Source organism: Tympanuchus pallidicinctus, unplaced genomic scaffold (assembly GCF_026119805.1).
Source record: "Tympanuchus pallidicinctus isolate F22 unplaced genomic scaffold, pur_lepc_1.0 scaffold45, whole genome shotgun sequence".
Classification (NCBI taxonomy): domain Eukaryota; kingdom Metazoa; phylum Chordata; class Aves; order Galliformes; family Phasianidae; genus Tympanuchus; species Tympanuchus pallidicinctus.
In genome coordinates this window covers 403,140-418,670 of record NW_026294764.1, presented here as the reverse complement: position 1 = coordinate 418,670, position 15,531 = coordinate 403,140, and the positions used below count along the sequence as shown (strand labels likewise).

The window sequence follows — 15,531 nt, the reverse complement described above, 5'->3', positions numbered from 1 at the left end:
AGTGCTGGGTGATGGTTGGGCAGCGCGGGGTGCCGCGTGCTGCGTGTGGGAGCAGAGGGGACAACGGGTGGCAGCAAGGTGGCAGAGGGCGCTGGGGGTGACGCTGGGAGCGCTGGGGTGGCATCGTGCCGTGATGGGCGCCGCGAGGCTGACGGCCTCCGTGCCTTCCTCCTCCTCCTCCTCCTCCTCCTTCTCCTCCTCCTCCGCCCGGGGCAGTGACATCAGGCCGTGCTGGCGCTGAGCGCGAAGCGCCGCCTCCCCCCGCCGCCAACAAAAGTCCCCGAGCGCCCTGCGGGCCCCAACGCCGCACCCGCCGCCTCCCGACCCGCCCGGCCCGGCCCGGCCCACAGCCGCAGGTACGAACCGGGGCCGCCGGACCCCAACATCCCACCCCGCCCGCGGATGGGGAGCTCCGTGCACGGCGCGCCCGGAGGGCTGCGGCCCCGCGGGTGGGCGAGGGTCGATGCTGCTCGGTGGGCGGAAGGGCACGGGGAGCACCGGGGGACTTGGGGGGGTAAGCAGAGGAGGAGGGAGAAGATTGGCCCCGGGGACAGAATCGCAGAACTTCCCCATCCGGGCCGGGTGCTGGCGGTGATGCTCATCGGGAAGTCCCAACTGCCGCGCCGCGCTCCCTCTCCCCGTGCCCTGCGTCGCTTTGCCTTTCAGAGCGGATAACTTTTGGGAGCCGGGGGGATCGGGAGAGCGGCCCCCATCACTGAGCAGCGGGCGCGGCTCCGGGCTCCCCAAACCCCGCAAGTGGCAGCGGGGCCGCGCGTGGCAGCGGGCATTGGTCAGCGCTGAGCACCACGCGCGGATGCTGCCAGGAGGCAGCGATCGCTGGGGAAGCTCCGGAGCAACCGCTTGAATTCCTCTCGAGGACGCAGCGCTGTGCTGGGATGCAGGGAGGGCTGTGCCGGGCCGGGAGGTGCAGCAGCTGCCAGCTGTGGGGTTGGCTGTGGGGTTGGATCCTGGGGTTGTTGCTGCTCCTCCTTGCTGTGGCTGCGGCTCAGCGCTTGCTTGCCATCCACAGAGTGCATCGCCAAAGCAGGGGCAGCGCGGTCCCCTCCCCGCCGTGATTCCATCCCTCTTCCCCCACCTGCATCTCCATCTCCATCAGGCAGAAAGCCTTGCAAAGCTGCAGGGAGCTGTGTCGGGCAGGAGGTTTGATCCCCACGGAAGCCAGGAGTTTTTCTTAGCGTTCATGAAAGTGCTTTGCAGAGTTCTGCATAAAATCGGGCTTTTCTTTGAGAAATGAGCTGAATGCCCAGCTGTGATAGGAAGCTTTCCAGTTTGTAAGCTCAGCCTGGGAGCCATGTGGCCGTCAGGCAGCAGCAGGCAGCTCTGCACTCTTGATACCCACGCGTGGCAGCAGGGTGGCACAGCACTGCTCCTCCCTGCCACAGACCTCAGATGGGCAGCAGTGGGACCCCAACGTCCCACTGCAGGACCTGGGGGCACAGTGTGTGTGTGAGGGTCGCTCCTGACTTCGGATCCCCCCCTGATTCCCTCCTCTTCAGGCAAAGCCCCTGGAGTTCTCAGCTCCAGCACAGCTGCTGCTCTGTTCCTTGGTGTCTGCACTGATGCTCAGTGTTTTGTTGCATTCCAGCACTCACTGCTCTCAGGACTCCATTCTCTCACCAGATCAGCATCACTGTAATCATCCTTTATCCCCAGTTACACCACTGGCATCCCAGAGTCTCCTTATGTCACTGCTGTGACATGGGGGTACAGGAGCACAGTGCCAGCCCCCCTCTTGTAGGGCTGTTCCCATGCATGGTGCTGTGGCAGCTGCTCCATACACGATGCCATTTGTTTGGGGCTGAGTCCCCATGGCCTGAATGCAGTTCCCAGTGCTCCATCCTGCCCACTTCCCACCCATCTCCATGAGCTGATTCCTTCTGCTCTCTTCAGGCGTCTCCTTCTCTCCCTGCTCACATCATGGCTGTGCCAGCTGCTCTCTGAAGTGGAAGGCAGCTATCTCACCCCAGGAACTGTGATTCCCACCTATTGCTTGTCCTTTTGCCAGACCATGTAATGATCCTGCATCAAGAGTGAAGTGCTTTCCTGCCTTTCCTTGTATTCATACTTTCACTGCAAAAAATCTCCCAGCTTTTTACACAGCCTGAATCTCCTGTTCCCTAGCAATCTTCTCTGAGCACAAAATGAGCTGTGAGACCTGAAACCAGGGCTGTTGGACCCCAAATCCAGGGCTATGGGACCCTGAAATCGGGCCTGTGGGATGCAGCAGTGGGGCCTGACAGCTGTCCTGCTTCAGGAGGAATGGGGCACTTTGAGAGGCAGTGTAGGAGGCAGCCCTGTGTTATCCCTGGTGAGGGGGCTGATGTGGGTGCAGTGGTTCCTCTGTCTGCCCCCTAAGGAAGCTCCTGAACCCTGCCGAGCTCTGCCAGGAGGAAATAACAAAACAACACACTCTCCAGAGAAACACTTTGTGTCCTTTTAAGGCAATGCAAGGGCTGGGACTGGAGTGAGCTGGCTGGAAGGGAGGGATTTGGCACCGCTGTGCCCTGGGTAGGAAGCCCAGCCTGCAGGGCGTTGAGGAAAGGCTTCCTGGCTGCTGTGATCACACCCAAACAGCTCCGACACCCCTGGGGCTGCACTGCCTCCTCCTCCAGCCCCACACCTGCACTGTCTGTCTGTCCTGCACACAGCTGGCTGTGGGGCTGAGCCTGCAGCACCCGCAGACCCTCCTAGCACCCAGCACCTCCAGCAAGCGTTTGCTTCTGATGTCTTTGTGACCACCTGAGGTTGCCTATGGTCCTTCTACTGGCCTCCTTACCCTCAGCTTCTCCCCTTTGTTGGCTTTGAGTTTCTTGAGGCTTCCGCTGCCCCAGCCTTCAAAATACCAAGGCTGGGTTGGAGCTCAGCCATGTGTGTTTGCTGTTTGTCTTACTGTGGGATTATCTGCACATTTGAAGATCAGGCGGCCTCTCATCACTCACCAGAGGCATTTCAGGAAAGAGGAGAGCAAAGGAGAAGCATTAACATGCTGCCAGGGAGCTGCATGGTCGGTTAGGTCAGTGCTCAGGTGTTGGCCCTGTGTCCCAGCCTTCGTACTCCTCTTCCTCCTTTCTCTTGCTCAGAACAGAGCCGTGAGCTCCCAGGACCTGGGATGCTGATCCCGCTGGATGCTCTAAGTGGGCACTCTGAGTTCTGCTGATTCTGCTCCTCAGCAGCATTATGAATCAGTGCAAACATTTTCTGCCCCTTCTCTCCCCACAGGATGCCAAACTGGGGTGGAGGGAAGAAATGTGGCGTGTGCCAGAAGGCGGTGTACTTCGCTGAGGAGGTGCAGTGTGAAGGCAGCAGCTTCCACAAGTCCTGCTTCTTGTGCAGTGAGTACTGCCCTCCCCTCGCCCCACTCCCTGACAGTAGTTTGTGTCCTGTTTGTATATATAAACGTTTATGAGGCATGTCAATGCTCAGTGGGTTTCCTCTACAAGCAGCCGGGGTGCAGGAGCTGTGTGGAGGTGTTCTGCTGTCCTCCAGGCTGAAGAAGCACGGATCAGCCCAGAGCTGATCCGTGTCAGGGCTGAGCTTAGCCAGCATCCATACTGCATCCCTGCACCAGGGAATATTGAGGTCCTGTCCCTGGAGGTGCCTCAGATGCTGAAGGCTGGAGCATGAGCTGGGCGCTCCCACCAGGCAGGAGGTGGCACATTGCACAGTGCTGGCCCTGGTCCTCCGCACTGCTTTGCTGGGAGCTGGGATATGATCTGCTCTGTGTCTGGTGGGAGATGGCCTCCAGGAGCCAAAACATCAGGCAGGAGACATTGCTTGGGGAAGGGAAGGAGCTCAGCGCCGTGGGGAAGGGAGAAGGTTGTCCCACATCTGCTGGTGGAAGCACATCACCAGGGAGAGCACCACGACATGGGCTGCCACCCTCACGCTTTGCAGAGGGACCTCATGCTGCTCCTCGTGTGCCTGGCAGCTCTGCCTGTCCCACTGGGCTCCTCCCCAGCCCTGCTTCCCAGCCCCGTGCTGCTGAGCTGCTCTGAGCTCCTCAGCTTCCCCAGCACAGCTCTTGGGCCCCTTCGGGAATGTGAAGCCACTATCTTTAGGAGAGAAAAACAAACACTGGGAGCTGATTTGCCAAGGAAATAATCAGAAAGGAGCCAAACCTACCACAGTGCATTAAACTGGAGATCAGCTCCGGGAGTGAGTGCTGATTGACTGCGTGGCGTTGGTCCAGCTAAGGCAATAGCACAAGCAGAAGTGTGATGCAAGGAGGCTGCCTGGCCTCAGAGCAGCAGCAGCAGCTCTTGTCTGGCTCTTCTATGGGGCAGCTCAGCTGTTCTTAGAAAAACAAAGGGTTCTTCATGCGATGAGTGCGGTGTGCTGGAATTTCTGCGATGCAGAAACCGGGGGCTGATTTCTAGGAAGCAGATTGGGAAGGAATTTTTTTGTTGCATGACAGTGGTTGGGGCAGACGAGGAGCAGTGGATGCGGGGACTGAAGGCTGCAGCCACCCAGCGTGGGGGGAGAGGAAAGCAGATGCCATCGGCGTCACCACCGTTAGGACAATGCCCTTTGAACCTGCTGGTGTCGGCCCCCACATCCATCCCTGTGGGTTCTGAATGCAGAACTGTCCCTACTCAGTTCTGGGCTGCTGTGTCCCACCGCCAGCCCATCCGTCGGACACCCACTCTGAGCCATGGGATGCACAGTTCCACGTCAGCCTGGATCCCAACCCCTATCGAGGGGACGGGGAGCACACAGTGAGCACAGGACCCTGCCAGCCCTCCTTAGATGGCCACAGGCTTCCTTCCCACCTCCTCCCTCCAGCAGTGCGTGGGGTTGCCTGCGGCCACGCGGGAGGAGCACCATATTTAGTAATAGGGCCGAGGAACGCTGCCTCCCCCCCAGATTGAGTGCACTGAGGGAGCTGTGTTTGCATTCCTGTGATATTGGTAAAGGGCAAGGAACTTTCCTGCTGGCAAGGAGCGAAACGGGCTGCTGGGAGCGTCGACATTTAAGGCGTGTGAGCAGGATGGGGATGGCTGGGGTGCAGCTGTAACAGGACCTGTTTTGGCGCTGGCTGCCAGCGCTGTGGACTCTGCCTTGGGCGTCATGCTCTGAACGGGGCAGGTAAACACTGGAGATTGCTGTGAGCCTCGTTTGTTTGCTGCTTCCCTCCCATCACGGTGTGCCAGGAAGGGCTGGGAGCTGACGTGGAGGATGAGATCAGAATGGGACACGAGCACAGCGCCGGGGTCCCCAGGCCCTGCTGCTGTACCCTTGTGTCCCATCTTATGTCCCACGCTGACCCCATGGCCGGGACACCCACCTGGCTGGCAGTGCTGAGTGTGCCCTGCACAACCCCTCTCCTGGCACAGACCTGGGGTGGCACATTGGCATGAGTATCTGTGTGATTTGTGGGGAAATTTAGGATTTGTGCCCCGTCCTGGCTCCAAACCTCCCCCACCCAGGGTTCCGGCAGCAGTGAGGTTAACAGAGCTGCTGCCTTATTTATTATCAGCCTTGTAGCCTTGGTGGTTGCTTCCTTTTAAAGCCAGACAATGTTCTTGTTGTGATCCTTATCTGCAGCCGTTTTGCATGCACTCCCTTTGAACACTGATCTTGTCTGGGGTTTCCTCGCTCCTTGAAAGCCGAGCTGTGCTGTCCCGTGTGAGGACTTGTTCTCTGCTGCTAACGAGCAGATCTGGATGCACGGGCTGACAGGGCCCTCCCTCTCTTCCAGTGGTCTGTAAGAAGAACTTGGACAGCACCACTGTTGCTGTGCATGGAGATGAGATCTACTGCAAGTCCTGCTATGGCAAGAAGTACGGCCCCAAGGGCTATGGATACGGGATGGGCGCCGGCACCCTGAGCACCGACAAGGGCGAGTCTCTGGGAATCAAATACGAAGAGTGAGTTGAAGTCTTGTTTTGAAATCGGGGATGTTGTGTCCACCTTCTCCCTCACATCTGTCCAGATGTGCTCGGCTGTACCGCCCTGCAGAGCCCTCTGAGTGTCCAGCAGTCCCCAAGCTGCAGAGTGTCATGGATTCCCTGCTTCAGGGGGGACTTCCCATGTGCTGGGCATGCCACGTGGCTGGCAATAGGCCCACATCTGCTCTGATGTTCTCAGTGACATGAGGGCTCCACAGGCACGTCCCCATCACCCAGCCCTGCTGCTCATCCCATCCCAGCACACAGCCGTGGGGCTGCAGTTTCCACGGGGGTCAACGCCACCCTGACAGCCCCTCCGAAACCGGGCTGGGATTTGCATTCCCACAGCTCTGCCCTCCTGCACCCCGTTAATGTGCTCCCTCCCATCCACAGGGGCCAATCCCACCGACCCACCAACCCGAACGCATCCAGAATGGCCCAGAAGGTCGGCGGCTCCGATGGCTGCCCGCGCTGCGGCCAAGCGGTGTACGCAGCCGAGAAGGTGATTGGAGCTGGAAAGGTACGGATGGAGCTCACGCACACACACACACCCTGCAACCCTGGCACCTAAAGGGGAGCTTTACCAGGACCCTCCGCATCCCCTCCTGTGTCCCCATCCCTGCTCAGCTCTGAACCCAGGAGTGCTCCAGGCTCACCTCTGTGCTGTGGGGTCAGGACGGCGGAAGGCCTCAGCTATGGGGCTGTGCTGTGGCACTGGTGCTGCCCCACACATCGACCCCTGCACTTCATCCTCCCCGCAGTCGGTGCTCGTCCCCAGAGCACAGAAGCATGGAGTCACAGGAGCCTCCAGCAGCGTACTGAGGCTCCAGCAGGGTCTGTGAGGGATGTGCCACGTTTTGGTTATCCTCAAAATCCCAGCGCTGGCTCTTGGCCTCCCGGTGTTGTCGATGTTTACAGGGACCCAAATCTGGCAAAGCAATTGTGCTCGAGAAAACCAGAGAGGATTCCAGAGCATGTATCCAATGTACTAATGTTCGCTGGATGACTCTCAGCTACCTCCTCCCCCAGCCCTTATTTCACATTTTCTTCCAAAAAAGGTTTGATGTTTTCCAAAGCGTTTATTTAAATTCCTCTGTGAGGGCTCTGGCTGCTCTGTGTGCTGCTCGGGGCCCGTGAGCTCATCTGTCCCCGGAGGGACTGGCAGGGCTGGGGGAGCTTTATTTTTGAACGCTGGCTGATTCCTGCATTCTTAGTGTCGATTTGCTGCCCTAAAGCTGCAGTTGTCTCCCCCCAGTGCCAACCCCGGGCTCAGGTGCAGCAGATCCTGGTGAATAACTGAGGGGATTTATTGTTGTGTTTTAAGAGAAGGACGATTGCTTTTCACCCACTGCACTGTGAAGTGACTGTTGAGGGATGGGGGTGGTGAAGGCTCAGTTTAGGAGCCAATGTTTCCCCTCTGTGTCTTCACCACGGGGCAGGAGGGCTTTGCTGTGCTGAGGGTGGGGAGGAGGGCTCTTGCCAGACTTTCCATCAGCAAACCCCTTTGCTGATGGCTTTGGGTCAGAACCAGGGTCGGAATCCCTCCAAAGGGATCCCGCCTGGTACCAAAGCTTTGCTGTCTCGTCTCCATTACCATCTGACTGGGTTCCTCTCCTGTCTCACAGTCCTGGCACAAGTCCTGCTTCCGCTGCGCCAAGTGTGGCAAAAGCCTGGAGTCCACCACCCTGGCAGACAAAGACGGGGAGATCTACTGCAAAGGTCTGTGCCACGTCCCCTGCCCTGTGGGGCTGTTGCAGGAGGGTCCCTGGGCTCAGGTCCCCTCCGGTTGTCCTGGCTGCTGCGCCTGGAGGTGTGAGAATGGGGATGGGGCAGGGATCCGGGAGATGGTGACCTTGCAACTCTGGGGAGCGTTGCAGACATGGCAAACCCTGCCCTGCTTTAGGAGAACTGCTACGGTGCCCTCGTGCCACTGCCCTAATGTTACTCCTCCTCTCTCTGCAGGTTGCTACGCCAAGAACTTCGGGCCCAAAGGCTTTGGCTTCGGGCAGGGGGCCGGGGCGCTCATCCACTCGCAGTGAGGCACCAGGAGCCGCGCTCTGCTCCTCCTGGGCTCCTGCAGCCCAGCCCTGGGTTTCCGCACACCGCAGCGAGCTCCCTCACCTCCTCCATCCCCGCCTGCTGCTTTGCGGCACCAGCGCCTCCCCCTGCCCCGACCCTGCGCTCCCCGAAGCTGCGGGAGCCCCATTGCCACCACGGGTCCCTCGGCACGGGCACACAGCTCGCTCCCACCCGCAGTGAGGCTCCCAGCGTTCCGCTCCGCGTCGCCCGTCCCGCCGGGATGAGCCGCGCTGCGCCGTGTCACCGAGCAAGGAATAAAACATCAAAGCTGACCCAAGGCGTTGCCCGAGGGGTTGCGGGGTTGTTCCCCAGGAGCTCGGGATGGAGCGGCAGGACGGGAAGCGGTGCTGCTGCAGCTTGCAATGAAAGCGGAGGGGCTCTCCCTGCAGCTCAGCAGCCCCTTCCGCCCTCCCCTCGTGTGACCATTTCCTACGCGGTGTTTCCTTCCATGCGCACACCGCGTCCAAACCCGTCGGCGCTGCTCCGTGGCGCTGCTCCAGGCAGCCGTGCCCAGCAGTGCTAACAGCTCGGAGCTTTTCACCTACTCCCGGGTTGGGTGTTGTTTTTTTTTTTTGCTGGATTCTGATCCTCCAGCTTGGCAGCTCTCCAGGTTTAATTTGTTTTCACTGAAACACTTTGCTTTCGCTGTGTGCTTCTCTCCTTTGACCGGTGTGAGATACTCACGGATCAGCCTCGCCGCCTGTCCTTTTCCAATCCGCAGTGGGACGGCTGCAACTGCTTCCCTCTGCTGGCTGCTGCTCCCCGGGCACGGCTCCGGACAGACGGACGGTTGTGTCTGCACATCTGTACCCGTGCACTGCCCAACGCGCTGCATCCGCAGCACCCAGCCCTGATGGCAGCCTGGGGGCTGCAGCGCTGGGGATTGGGGATGGGGATGGGGTACCCAACACCGTCCAGAGAGATGCCCTGGGACGGTGGTGACAGAGCTGCAGCATCGAGCTCTGTTGGCTCAGCAGAATGAGACCCTTCTCTGGGTCTGGTCACCAGAGGACAGAGGGGAGGTGACAGGCTCTGTGACCTCATGGCTGTGGGAAACTGATCTTCCCGTGGTGGCTGGAGGTGGCGATGCAGTGAGCAGCCCCAGCTGGCGAGGGAAGAGGCCGTGGGGTTGGTGGCCAGCAGCATCACTGACATCCCCACCTGCTGGAGCAGAGCTGGGAGGGACAGCCCAGACTGCTGGCTTCCAAATTCCTGGGGTCCACCAACCCTGAGCGTGCGCTCCTTGCAGGGACCCACCTGCTCCACTCCCCCCAGAGCCCCGCGGGGCCGGAGCTGAGCCCCCTCCGTGCCCAACATCCCAAACTGGGGCTGCTGGGACAGCGGGGAACGGTGCCAGCATGGTGATGTTGGCCTCGGGGAGCACGAACCAGTTCCTGACTGCACAGCGGGCCCTGCCCTGTTAATGAGGGATAATGAGGTGCCTCTCCTGGCGCTGCAGACTTGCCCCCTGGCCATGCTGGCTGCCAGCGCTGCCCCCAGCAGGCATCAGCCCCAGACGGTGACCCCGGTGCAGCTCCGTGGGGATTTTTTGTCCCCTTTTTTCGATTTTTTATTTTATTTTGCTGAGGGCTCTGCACACTCAGCACCTCCGGGTTCATCCATCCGCCCGGGGTGCTGCAACAATCGCTCTGTTCAGCAGCTCATGGCCAGTGCCATGCACCCAGATGTCCCCACAGGCACAGCACAGCAGGGCCAGCTTCTGCCAGGGGCTGGCATGGGAACAGACAGAGCTGTCGTGGTCGGGAACAAGACAGGCTGGAAAGGCGCCGGTGTTTTGCTGCTGGGGAGGGAGGACTCCGGCAGGACCAGGCTGTGCCACACAGCCTCATCCCTGCTCAGCGCAGTCACACGAAGCTGGAGATGCTGTCTTCACTGCGGGACAGACTGGGGACACCAAATTGTTCTCCTTGAGGGGGGGCACAGGGGGACAGGAGCTGAGGGATTGGAGCAGCTCCTTTCGGTGCAGGGCTGATGGGTGCACAGCCGCCTTGGGATGGTGGCATGGACGTTTCCATCTGCAGATGTTCCCCTCCCAGCTCCCTCCTCACAATCCCTTCATGGCTGGTGCTGCACCCACAGCACTGTGCCCAGGCAGCACTGCACCCTGTAGCCCCATGTTGAAGACCCACAGACCTCTTCTACAGCTTCTACTGCATCCCACAGCCCTCTGTCCTGGCTGCTTCTGAACCCCATAGCCCCCCGCCCCAGATAGCCCCGCACGCACAGCCCTCTGTTCTTGTTGGTGCTGCTCCCCAGAATCCCACTGCACCCCCCAGCCCCTTCCTGGCTTAGAAGTGCCCCCAAAACTCCCCTGCCCCAGCTGGCACTGCACCCCATAACCCCACATGCAGGTGCTGTTGCCCTCCGTAGCCTTGCAACCATCCGGTGCTGCACCCGCAGCCCCTTGCAACCCCCAGCCCCGTAGGACTGCAGCTCCACATCTTGTCCTCTCCCTGCTGTGCCTTTGCCCTCGCTGTGCCCTGGGCTTTTTGCACGGGGCCCCAGGACAGCACCCACCCGCAGGCACCCCGAAAGCACCGTGCAGGTGGGTGCAGCGGGGCAGCATCGGGCCTGGCTGGGCTTCGCCTGGGCGTGAAGGGTGCACAGCAGGAGGGGCCAGGCGAGGCGGGGATGGAATGCAAGTGGGAGAGCGGCCGGGCGTGTAGCAACAGATCCTGGGGAGCGCGGAGCCGGGGATCCCACACGCTGCATGGGGCAGGACGCCGAGCTCAGCCGCAGGGACGGCGGAATGGGGCGTCCCGTCGCTGCCGCCCCGCTGTGAGAGCCTGGGGGGGGTCATTGGGGGGCACTGAGCTGCGGGGGTCCCGACAGCGGCGGGGGGAGGGGTGGAAATCCCCAGCGGGGGATGCGCGGCTGCGGGAGCTGAGGAGCCGCCATGACCCCCGAGAAGGTGCTGCGGGAAGGGGTGCTGGAGAAGCGCAGCGGGGGGCTGCTGCAGCTCTGGAAGAAGAAGCGGTGCCTGCTGACCGAGAAGGGGCTGCAGCTCTTCGAGCCCAAGGGCTCGCGTCGAAAGGAGCTGAGCTTCGCCCGCATGAAGGCGGTGGAGTGCGTGGAGTGGAAGGAGAGGCACATCTACTTCACGGTGGTGATGGACGACAGCCACGAGATCGACTTCCGCTGCGCCCAGGAGGACCCGGGCTGGAACGCTGCCATCACCATGGGCCTCGTCCGCTTCAAGAACCAGCAGGCCATCCAGGTGGTGCGGGCACGGCACAGCTGCAGAGCAGGTAACGGCCCTGCTGTGCTCGGGGCGTGGGGAACCGGCGGTGGGATCCTGCCCCGAGGTGCTCCGGTGGCCCCAGGATGGGGGAGGTCCTTTCCTGGGTCTGCGTTGCGCGCCCCCCTGCCCTGGCTGGGCTCTGCTGACACCCGGTGCAGCCCCCCTGCCACTCAGGTTTCAACCCATTGCCCCCCAAGAGAGGGACGCACTGACGTCGTCCCTCTCACAGAAAGACACGGGGTGGGCTCTGCCTTCTGGCACGTGGGGTGGGGGTGACACCACGCTCCCCAGGGCAGCCCCTGCTCCTGCCCAGCACGGGCCGGGCGGGTGAGCAGTGCTTCTCTCCGCAGTGGTGCAGTACGACGCAGCTGCAGTGGGACAGCGCGTGGCTGTGCAGCATCCCCGGAGCAGGATGGAGACGGCGCTCAGCTCAGTGGGAGGAGGAGAGAATAGGATCCCAGCCAGCAACTGAGGCCTTGGGGCTCCCCAGGAAGGCCAGTGCAGGCACCGGCCCCAGTGCCATGGGGCGGGACAGTGAGGCACCAGGGCATGGCTGCGCCCACTTGGACCGATGGGGCAAAGGGCACAGCCAGGGCCACCACCAGGAGCTCCCCGAAGGTGATGGATGTGGCCAGGCCCATGGCGGACTGGCGGAGACCCCCGGCCTCTCCTGCAGGACAGGGGATGGGATGAGTGAGGCCGACCTGAAGGAAGCAGCGTGGTGTTGAGCCATGGGACATCGGAGGTGGATGGGGACACAAAGCCCCCGAGACCCCACATGGTGCAAGGACTGCAGAGGGGACCCCTCGGTCACCATGGTGCGGTGACACGGCTGCGCCGCTGGATGCTGCCCTGGGGATGGCAGTGTGACATTGTGGCCCCCAACTCCTTGTACCGACTGTACCCCCAACATGTCCTTCTGCTGCTTTGTTCTTTTTGCTTTGTTTTGCGGGATCACACAGTATATGGGAGAACACTAATCCTGCACAGAGCTTCACAGATTGTTCATAGACACCCCCTTAAATCTGCCAGCATCCCACAGCCAGGCTCCTGTGCCCCCCACCCTGCCGTCCCCTGCTGCTCCCGTGGTGGCTGGGGTTGGGTTGGGGTCAGGGTTAGGGTCAGGTCTTGCTGCCAGGCGGTGCAGGCAGGACAGCAGCAGGGGAAGGGATCCCTCACCATGGGGCTGTGCCCAGACAGGCTGTGCTGATGTGAGTGCCGGGAGCTGCTGAGCTCCACAAGCTGCAGCCTGAGCCCCACAGCCCGGGGCTGTGCAGATCTGCTGGGAGCACACCCGGCTGCGTGGGAACAGCGCAGCACAGTGGCCCTCTGGCCCGGCCCTGTGCCAAACCAGCTCTGGGTGTTTCTGGGGAGGGACGGTGGCACGGTCAGTGCCTGCTTGTCATGTTGCACCATGCCCCTTCCAAGCAGATCTTGGATGGATTTCCACCCATCCGCCTCCCTCTGATATTGAGAATTGGGTTTTTTTTAATAGGGTGTGCAGGGGTGAGCTGGGGGCACGCTGTGTGCAAACAGACCCACACGCATGGAGCACAGGGCAGCAGCAGCACCTGTGTGATTCCTGCAGGAAGGTTCTCTGTGGGGGGCTGGATTTGCAGGGGAAAACTTGTAAGGAGCCCCATGAGCTCTGCAGCAGTCTAAATGCTGCCCACATGTGTTAGCTGGCTGTTAGGGATGCAAGGAGTTCAAGGGGTGCTTCCAGCCCTTGCTTCCAAAAGCAGAGCAAGGACACACAGGAAACTTCTCCAATGCTGTAGGAGGTGGGGAAACTGAGGCACAGCAGAGGGGTGGAAACCACACAGCCCCTGCAGCACTGGGACCCCGGGGGCACTGAGCACAGCTGCAGGTGGGCGCTGAGCCCTGGGATGGAGCAGGGTGCCTGGGGCTGCCTGAGTTCAAAGCCTGAAAATCCAGCTGTGCAGCTCTGTCCTGGGTTGGCACCCATGGTGCTGCGCTCAGCCCCTCCTTCGTCCTGCCCTCAGACCCTTCACAGCCCTCCTTTGGATGCTCTCTGATAGCTTTATGTCCTCTGTGTCCCTTCCATCCCCAGTGCCAAGCTCCAATTCCACGCCTGGAGGTGATGTCCCCAGGTCTCTGAGCCGTCCCACCCCCTCCCACTCAGCCCACAGGGTCTCCCCCACCCCCAGCCCTGCGGTGCCCTCAATGTTTGGGGTTGGCTCTGAGTGTTGGGATGGGGATGGCTGTGTTTGGGGTGTGAGGTCCCAGGGGACAGCAGAGGCTCAGCTGTTGTTTCTAACTCTGTCCTGGCTGCCCTGGGAAGCCCGCTGGCTCTGTAATCACCTCTGGGGTCAATGGAAAGGGAGACGACTCCTGGTAGAAGAATGGATGAGTGGGATGGCCCCAGAGCCAAGAGTTGGGGATGGGACCCACCAGCACTGCTGCAAAGCCACATGAGGGGCAGCAGCTTGGTGTGGGGTGTCCAGCCACTTGTGGGGGTTGGTTGTCTTGAATTTGGGGCTCTGACACGTTCAGGATGTGGCACACAGGGATACGGTCAGTGGGCATGGTGGGGATGGGTTGGGTTGGATTGGGCATCTCAGAGGTCTTCTCCAGCATTAATGATTCCCAGGGTCCAACCTCCCCATACAGCTTTGGGAATTCAGTGTTGGCATCCATCTCCTCAGAGACAGCCCTGCTTTGAATCAATTTGTCCCAAGCACTGGGGGATATTACTTTGCAAAGAATTTGACCTCAAACTGATCTTCCCCACAGATTTCCAGATTGTCCCCATCCTACATATGAAGAGCTCAGAAAGCATCTCATAAAACTACAGGCGACATCTCATAAAGCAACCCCAGTGTCTCCAGGCAGCTCCTCACTGGGTATTAGACAGTGGTAGGGACCCAAAATGTCCCCATGACATCAGGGGGATGGGGACACCCATACCTCCTGCTGGTCCTACAGCTCAAAGCCTAGGGCTGAGAGGAGCCCCTCTCCCTCCCCTCCTCTCCACCCAGGTCCCTACAGAGGACGAAACCTGAGCCTGGAGCCAATGGCATCCCAAAATTGCCTGCGCTGCACCCTGAGCCCCGGTCCCCAGGCAGGGCTGTGGGGAATGCAGGGCCTTTTGTCACCAGCTAAATTTGGTTCCTCTGTGTGCACGGAACAATCCCAAGGAGAGATGCTGGAGGCACAGCCTTATAAAGGACTGCCGTAACACCTCCTCCTGCAGCCTGGGATCCACCACGCTGATCCTGTGTCTGCTGGGAGCAGAGCAGGTGAAGCCAGGATGGCACTGCCACTGCCACTGCCACACTCATTGCCACCACTACTGAGCCCACAGCAGCAGGGGGGCTGCTGCATCGCCCCCCCATGGCACAGGTCCTGCAGGTGTCCTGGCAGTGGGAGGAGATGGGAACTGCACATTTTCAGTGGGACATGGGGCTGCTGTAGCCCCCATCACTGGAGCTGCCCCACGCACGCAACTGCGTGTCCCTCTGTGACCATAATAGATGTAGGATTAAAATACCAGGCATTGTCCTGCTGGGCTGCACGCTGGGGATTGTTTGCTCCTAAATTTGCCCCTAAAAATATCCTGGGAACAGGTGCTGCTGCCCTATGGGCTGCACGGAGCCTCCTTCTGTGGGGACACCCGGCTGGGGGGCAGGGAGCAGCTTAGGAGATGGAAACTGCTTGAGCATCCCAACCAGGACCTGGCTGCTCCTGACCCACAAACCTGCACTCAGCTCTAACCAAGCACCTGGTGTTGTTGGTGGAACCCCCTCCCCATCACCCCCACCAGTGGGGATGTGCGCTGCTGCCCTGGCAGCCCTGTGAGCAGCACTGCTGTGGGTACATCACTGCAGCTCATGGGCTGTGCATACATCAGCTCTTCGCCCCATCTCCTTTTCTGCCATAAAAATAAATAAAATTGAGAGATTTTCTGCAGAGAGAAAAGCCATGCAGAGACACGGCCTCGCGAGTTTTGCCTCCTTGCAGGGCTTTGCCCAGCACTGCGTGGGAGAGGAGCGGAGTGGGAAGCGCACGGGCGCTGCTGCTGCACCCTGGATGCATCCATCTGTGCACACTGGGCAGCGAGCAGCAGCAGAACTGACCTCATGCAAACAGCAGGCGTTGCTGTGAGCACGTTGGGGTCACGGAGCAACAAACCCTGCTGCAATGCACGCGTGTGCCCGAGGCAGCACCCCAGGTGTGCGCTGCACGTCACGGGGCAGTGGGGCTCGCAGTGCACCAGAGGGGATTTGTGCTATTTTTACTGACCACTTGGAAGCCAGCTGA

At 60.6% G+C, this 15,531-nt stretch overlaps 2 protein-coding genes across 2 annotated transcripts; both read left to right on the top strand.

Moving 5' to 3' along the window:
• The first annotated feature begins 215 nt into the window (after positions 1-215).
• On the top strand, positions 216-8,620 carry CSRP1 (cysteine and glycine rich protein 1). The gene is made up of 6 exons (XM_052702588.1): positions 216-356; positions 3,241-3,353; positions 5,720-5,888; positions 6,303-6,429; positions 7,535-7,628; positions 7,872-8,620. Exons 2-6 carry the CDS (start codon positions 3,242-3,244, stop codon positions 7,946-7,948), a joined length of 579 nt encoding a protein of 192 aa, XP_052558548.1. The 5' UTR covers positions 216-356; position 3,241; the 3' UTR covers positions 7,949-8,620.
• Positions 8,621-10,876: 2,256 nt separating this feature from the next.
• Positions 10,877-12,184, top strand: PHLDA3 (pleckstrin homology like domain family A member 3). The gene is made up of 2 exons (XM_052702594.1): positions 10,877-11,257; positions 11,601-12,184. Exons 1-2 carry the CDS (start codon positions 10,906-10,908, stop codon positions 11,720-11,722), a joined length of 474 nt encoding a protein of 157 aa, XP_052558554.1. The 5' UTR covers positions 10,877-10,905; the 3' UTR covers positions 11,723-12,184.
• Positions 12,185-15,531: the final 3,347 nt, after the last annotated feature.

Excerpts from the sequence above, each read along its gene's own strand:
- CSRP1 (XM_052702588.1), top strand. The coding sequence starts at position 3,242 with ATGCCAAACTGGGGTGGAGGGAAGAAATGTGGCGTGTGCCAGAAGGCG. Across the intron at positions 3,354-5,719 it reads CAAGTCCTGCTTCTTGTGCA|TGGTCTGTAAGAAGAACTTG; the intron begins GTGAGTACTGCC and ends CCTCTCTTCCAG. Across the intron at positions 7,629-7,871 it reads CGGGGAGATCTACTGCAAAG|GTTGCTACGCCAAGAACTTC; the intron begins GTCTGTGCCACG and ends CTCTCTCTGCAG.
- PHLDA3 (XM_052702594.1), top strand. The coding sequence starts at position 10,906 with ATGACCCCCGAGAAGGTGCTGCGGGAAGGGGTGCTGGAGAAGCGCAGC. Across the intron at positions 11,258-11,600 it reads ACGGCACAGCTGCAGAGCAG|TGGTGCAGTACGACGCAGCT; the intron begins GTAACGGCCCTG and ends TTCTCTCCGCAG.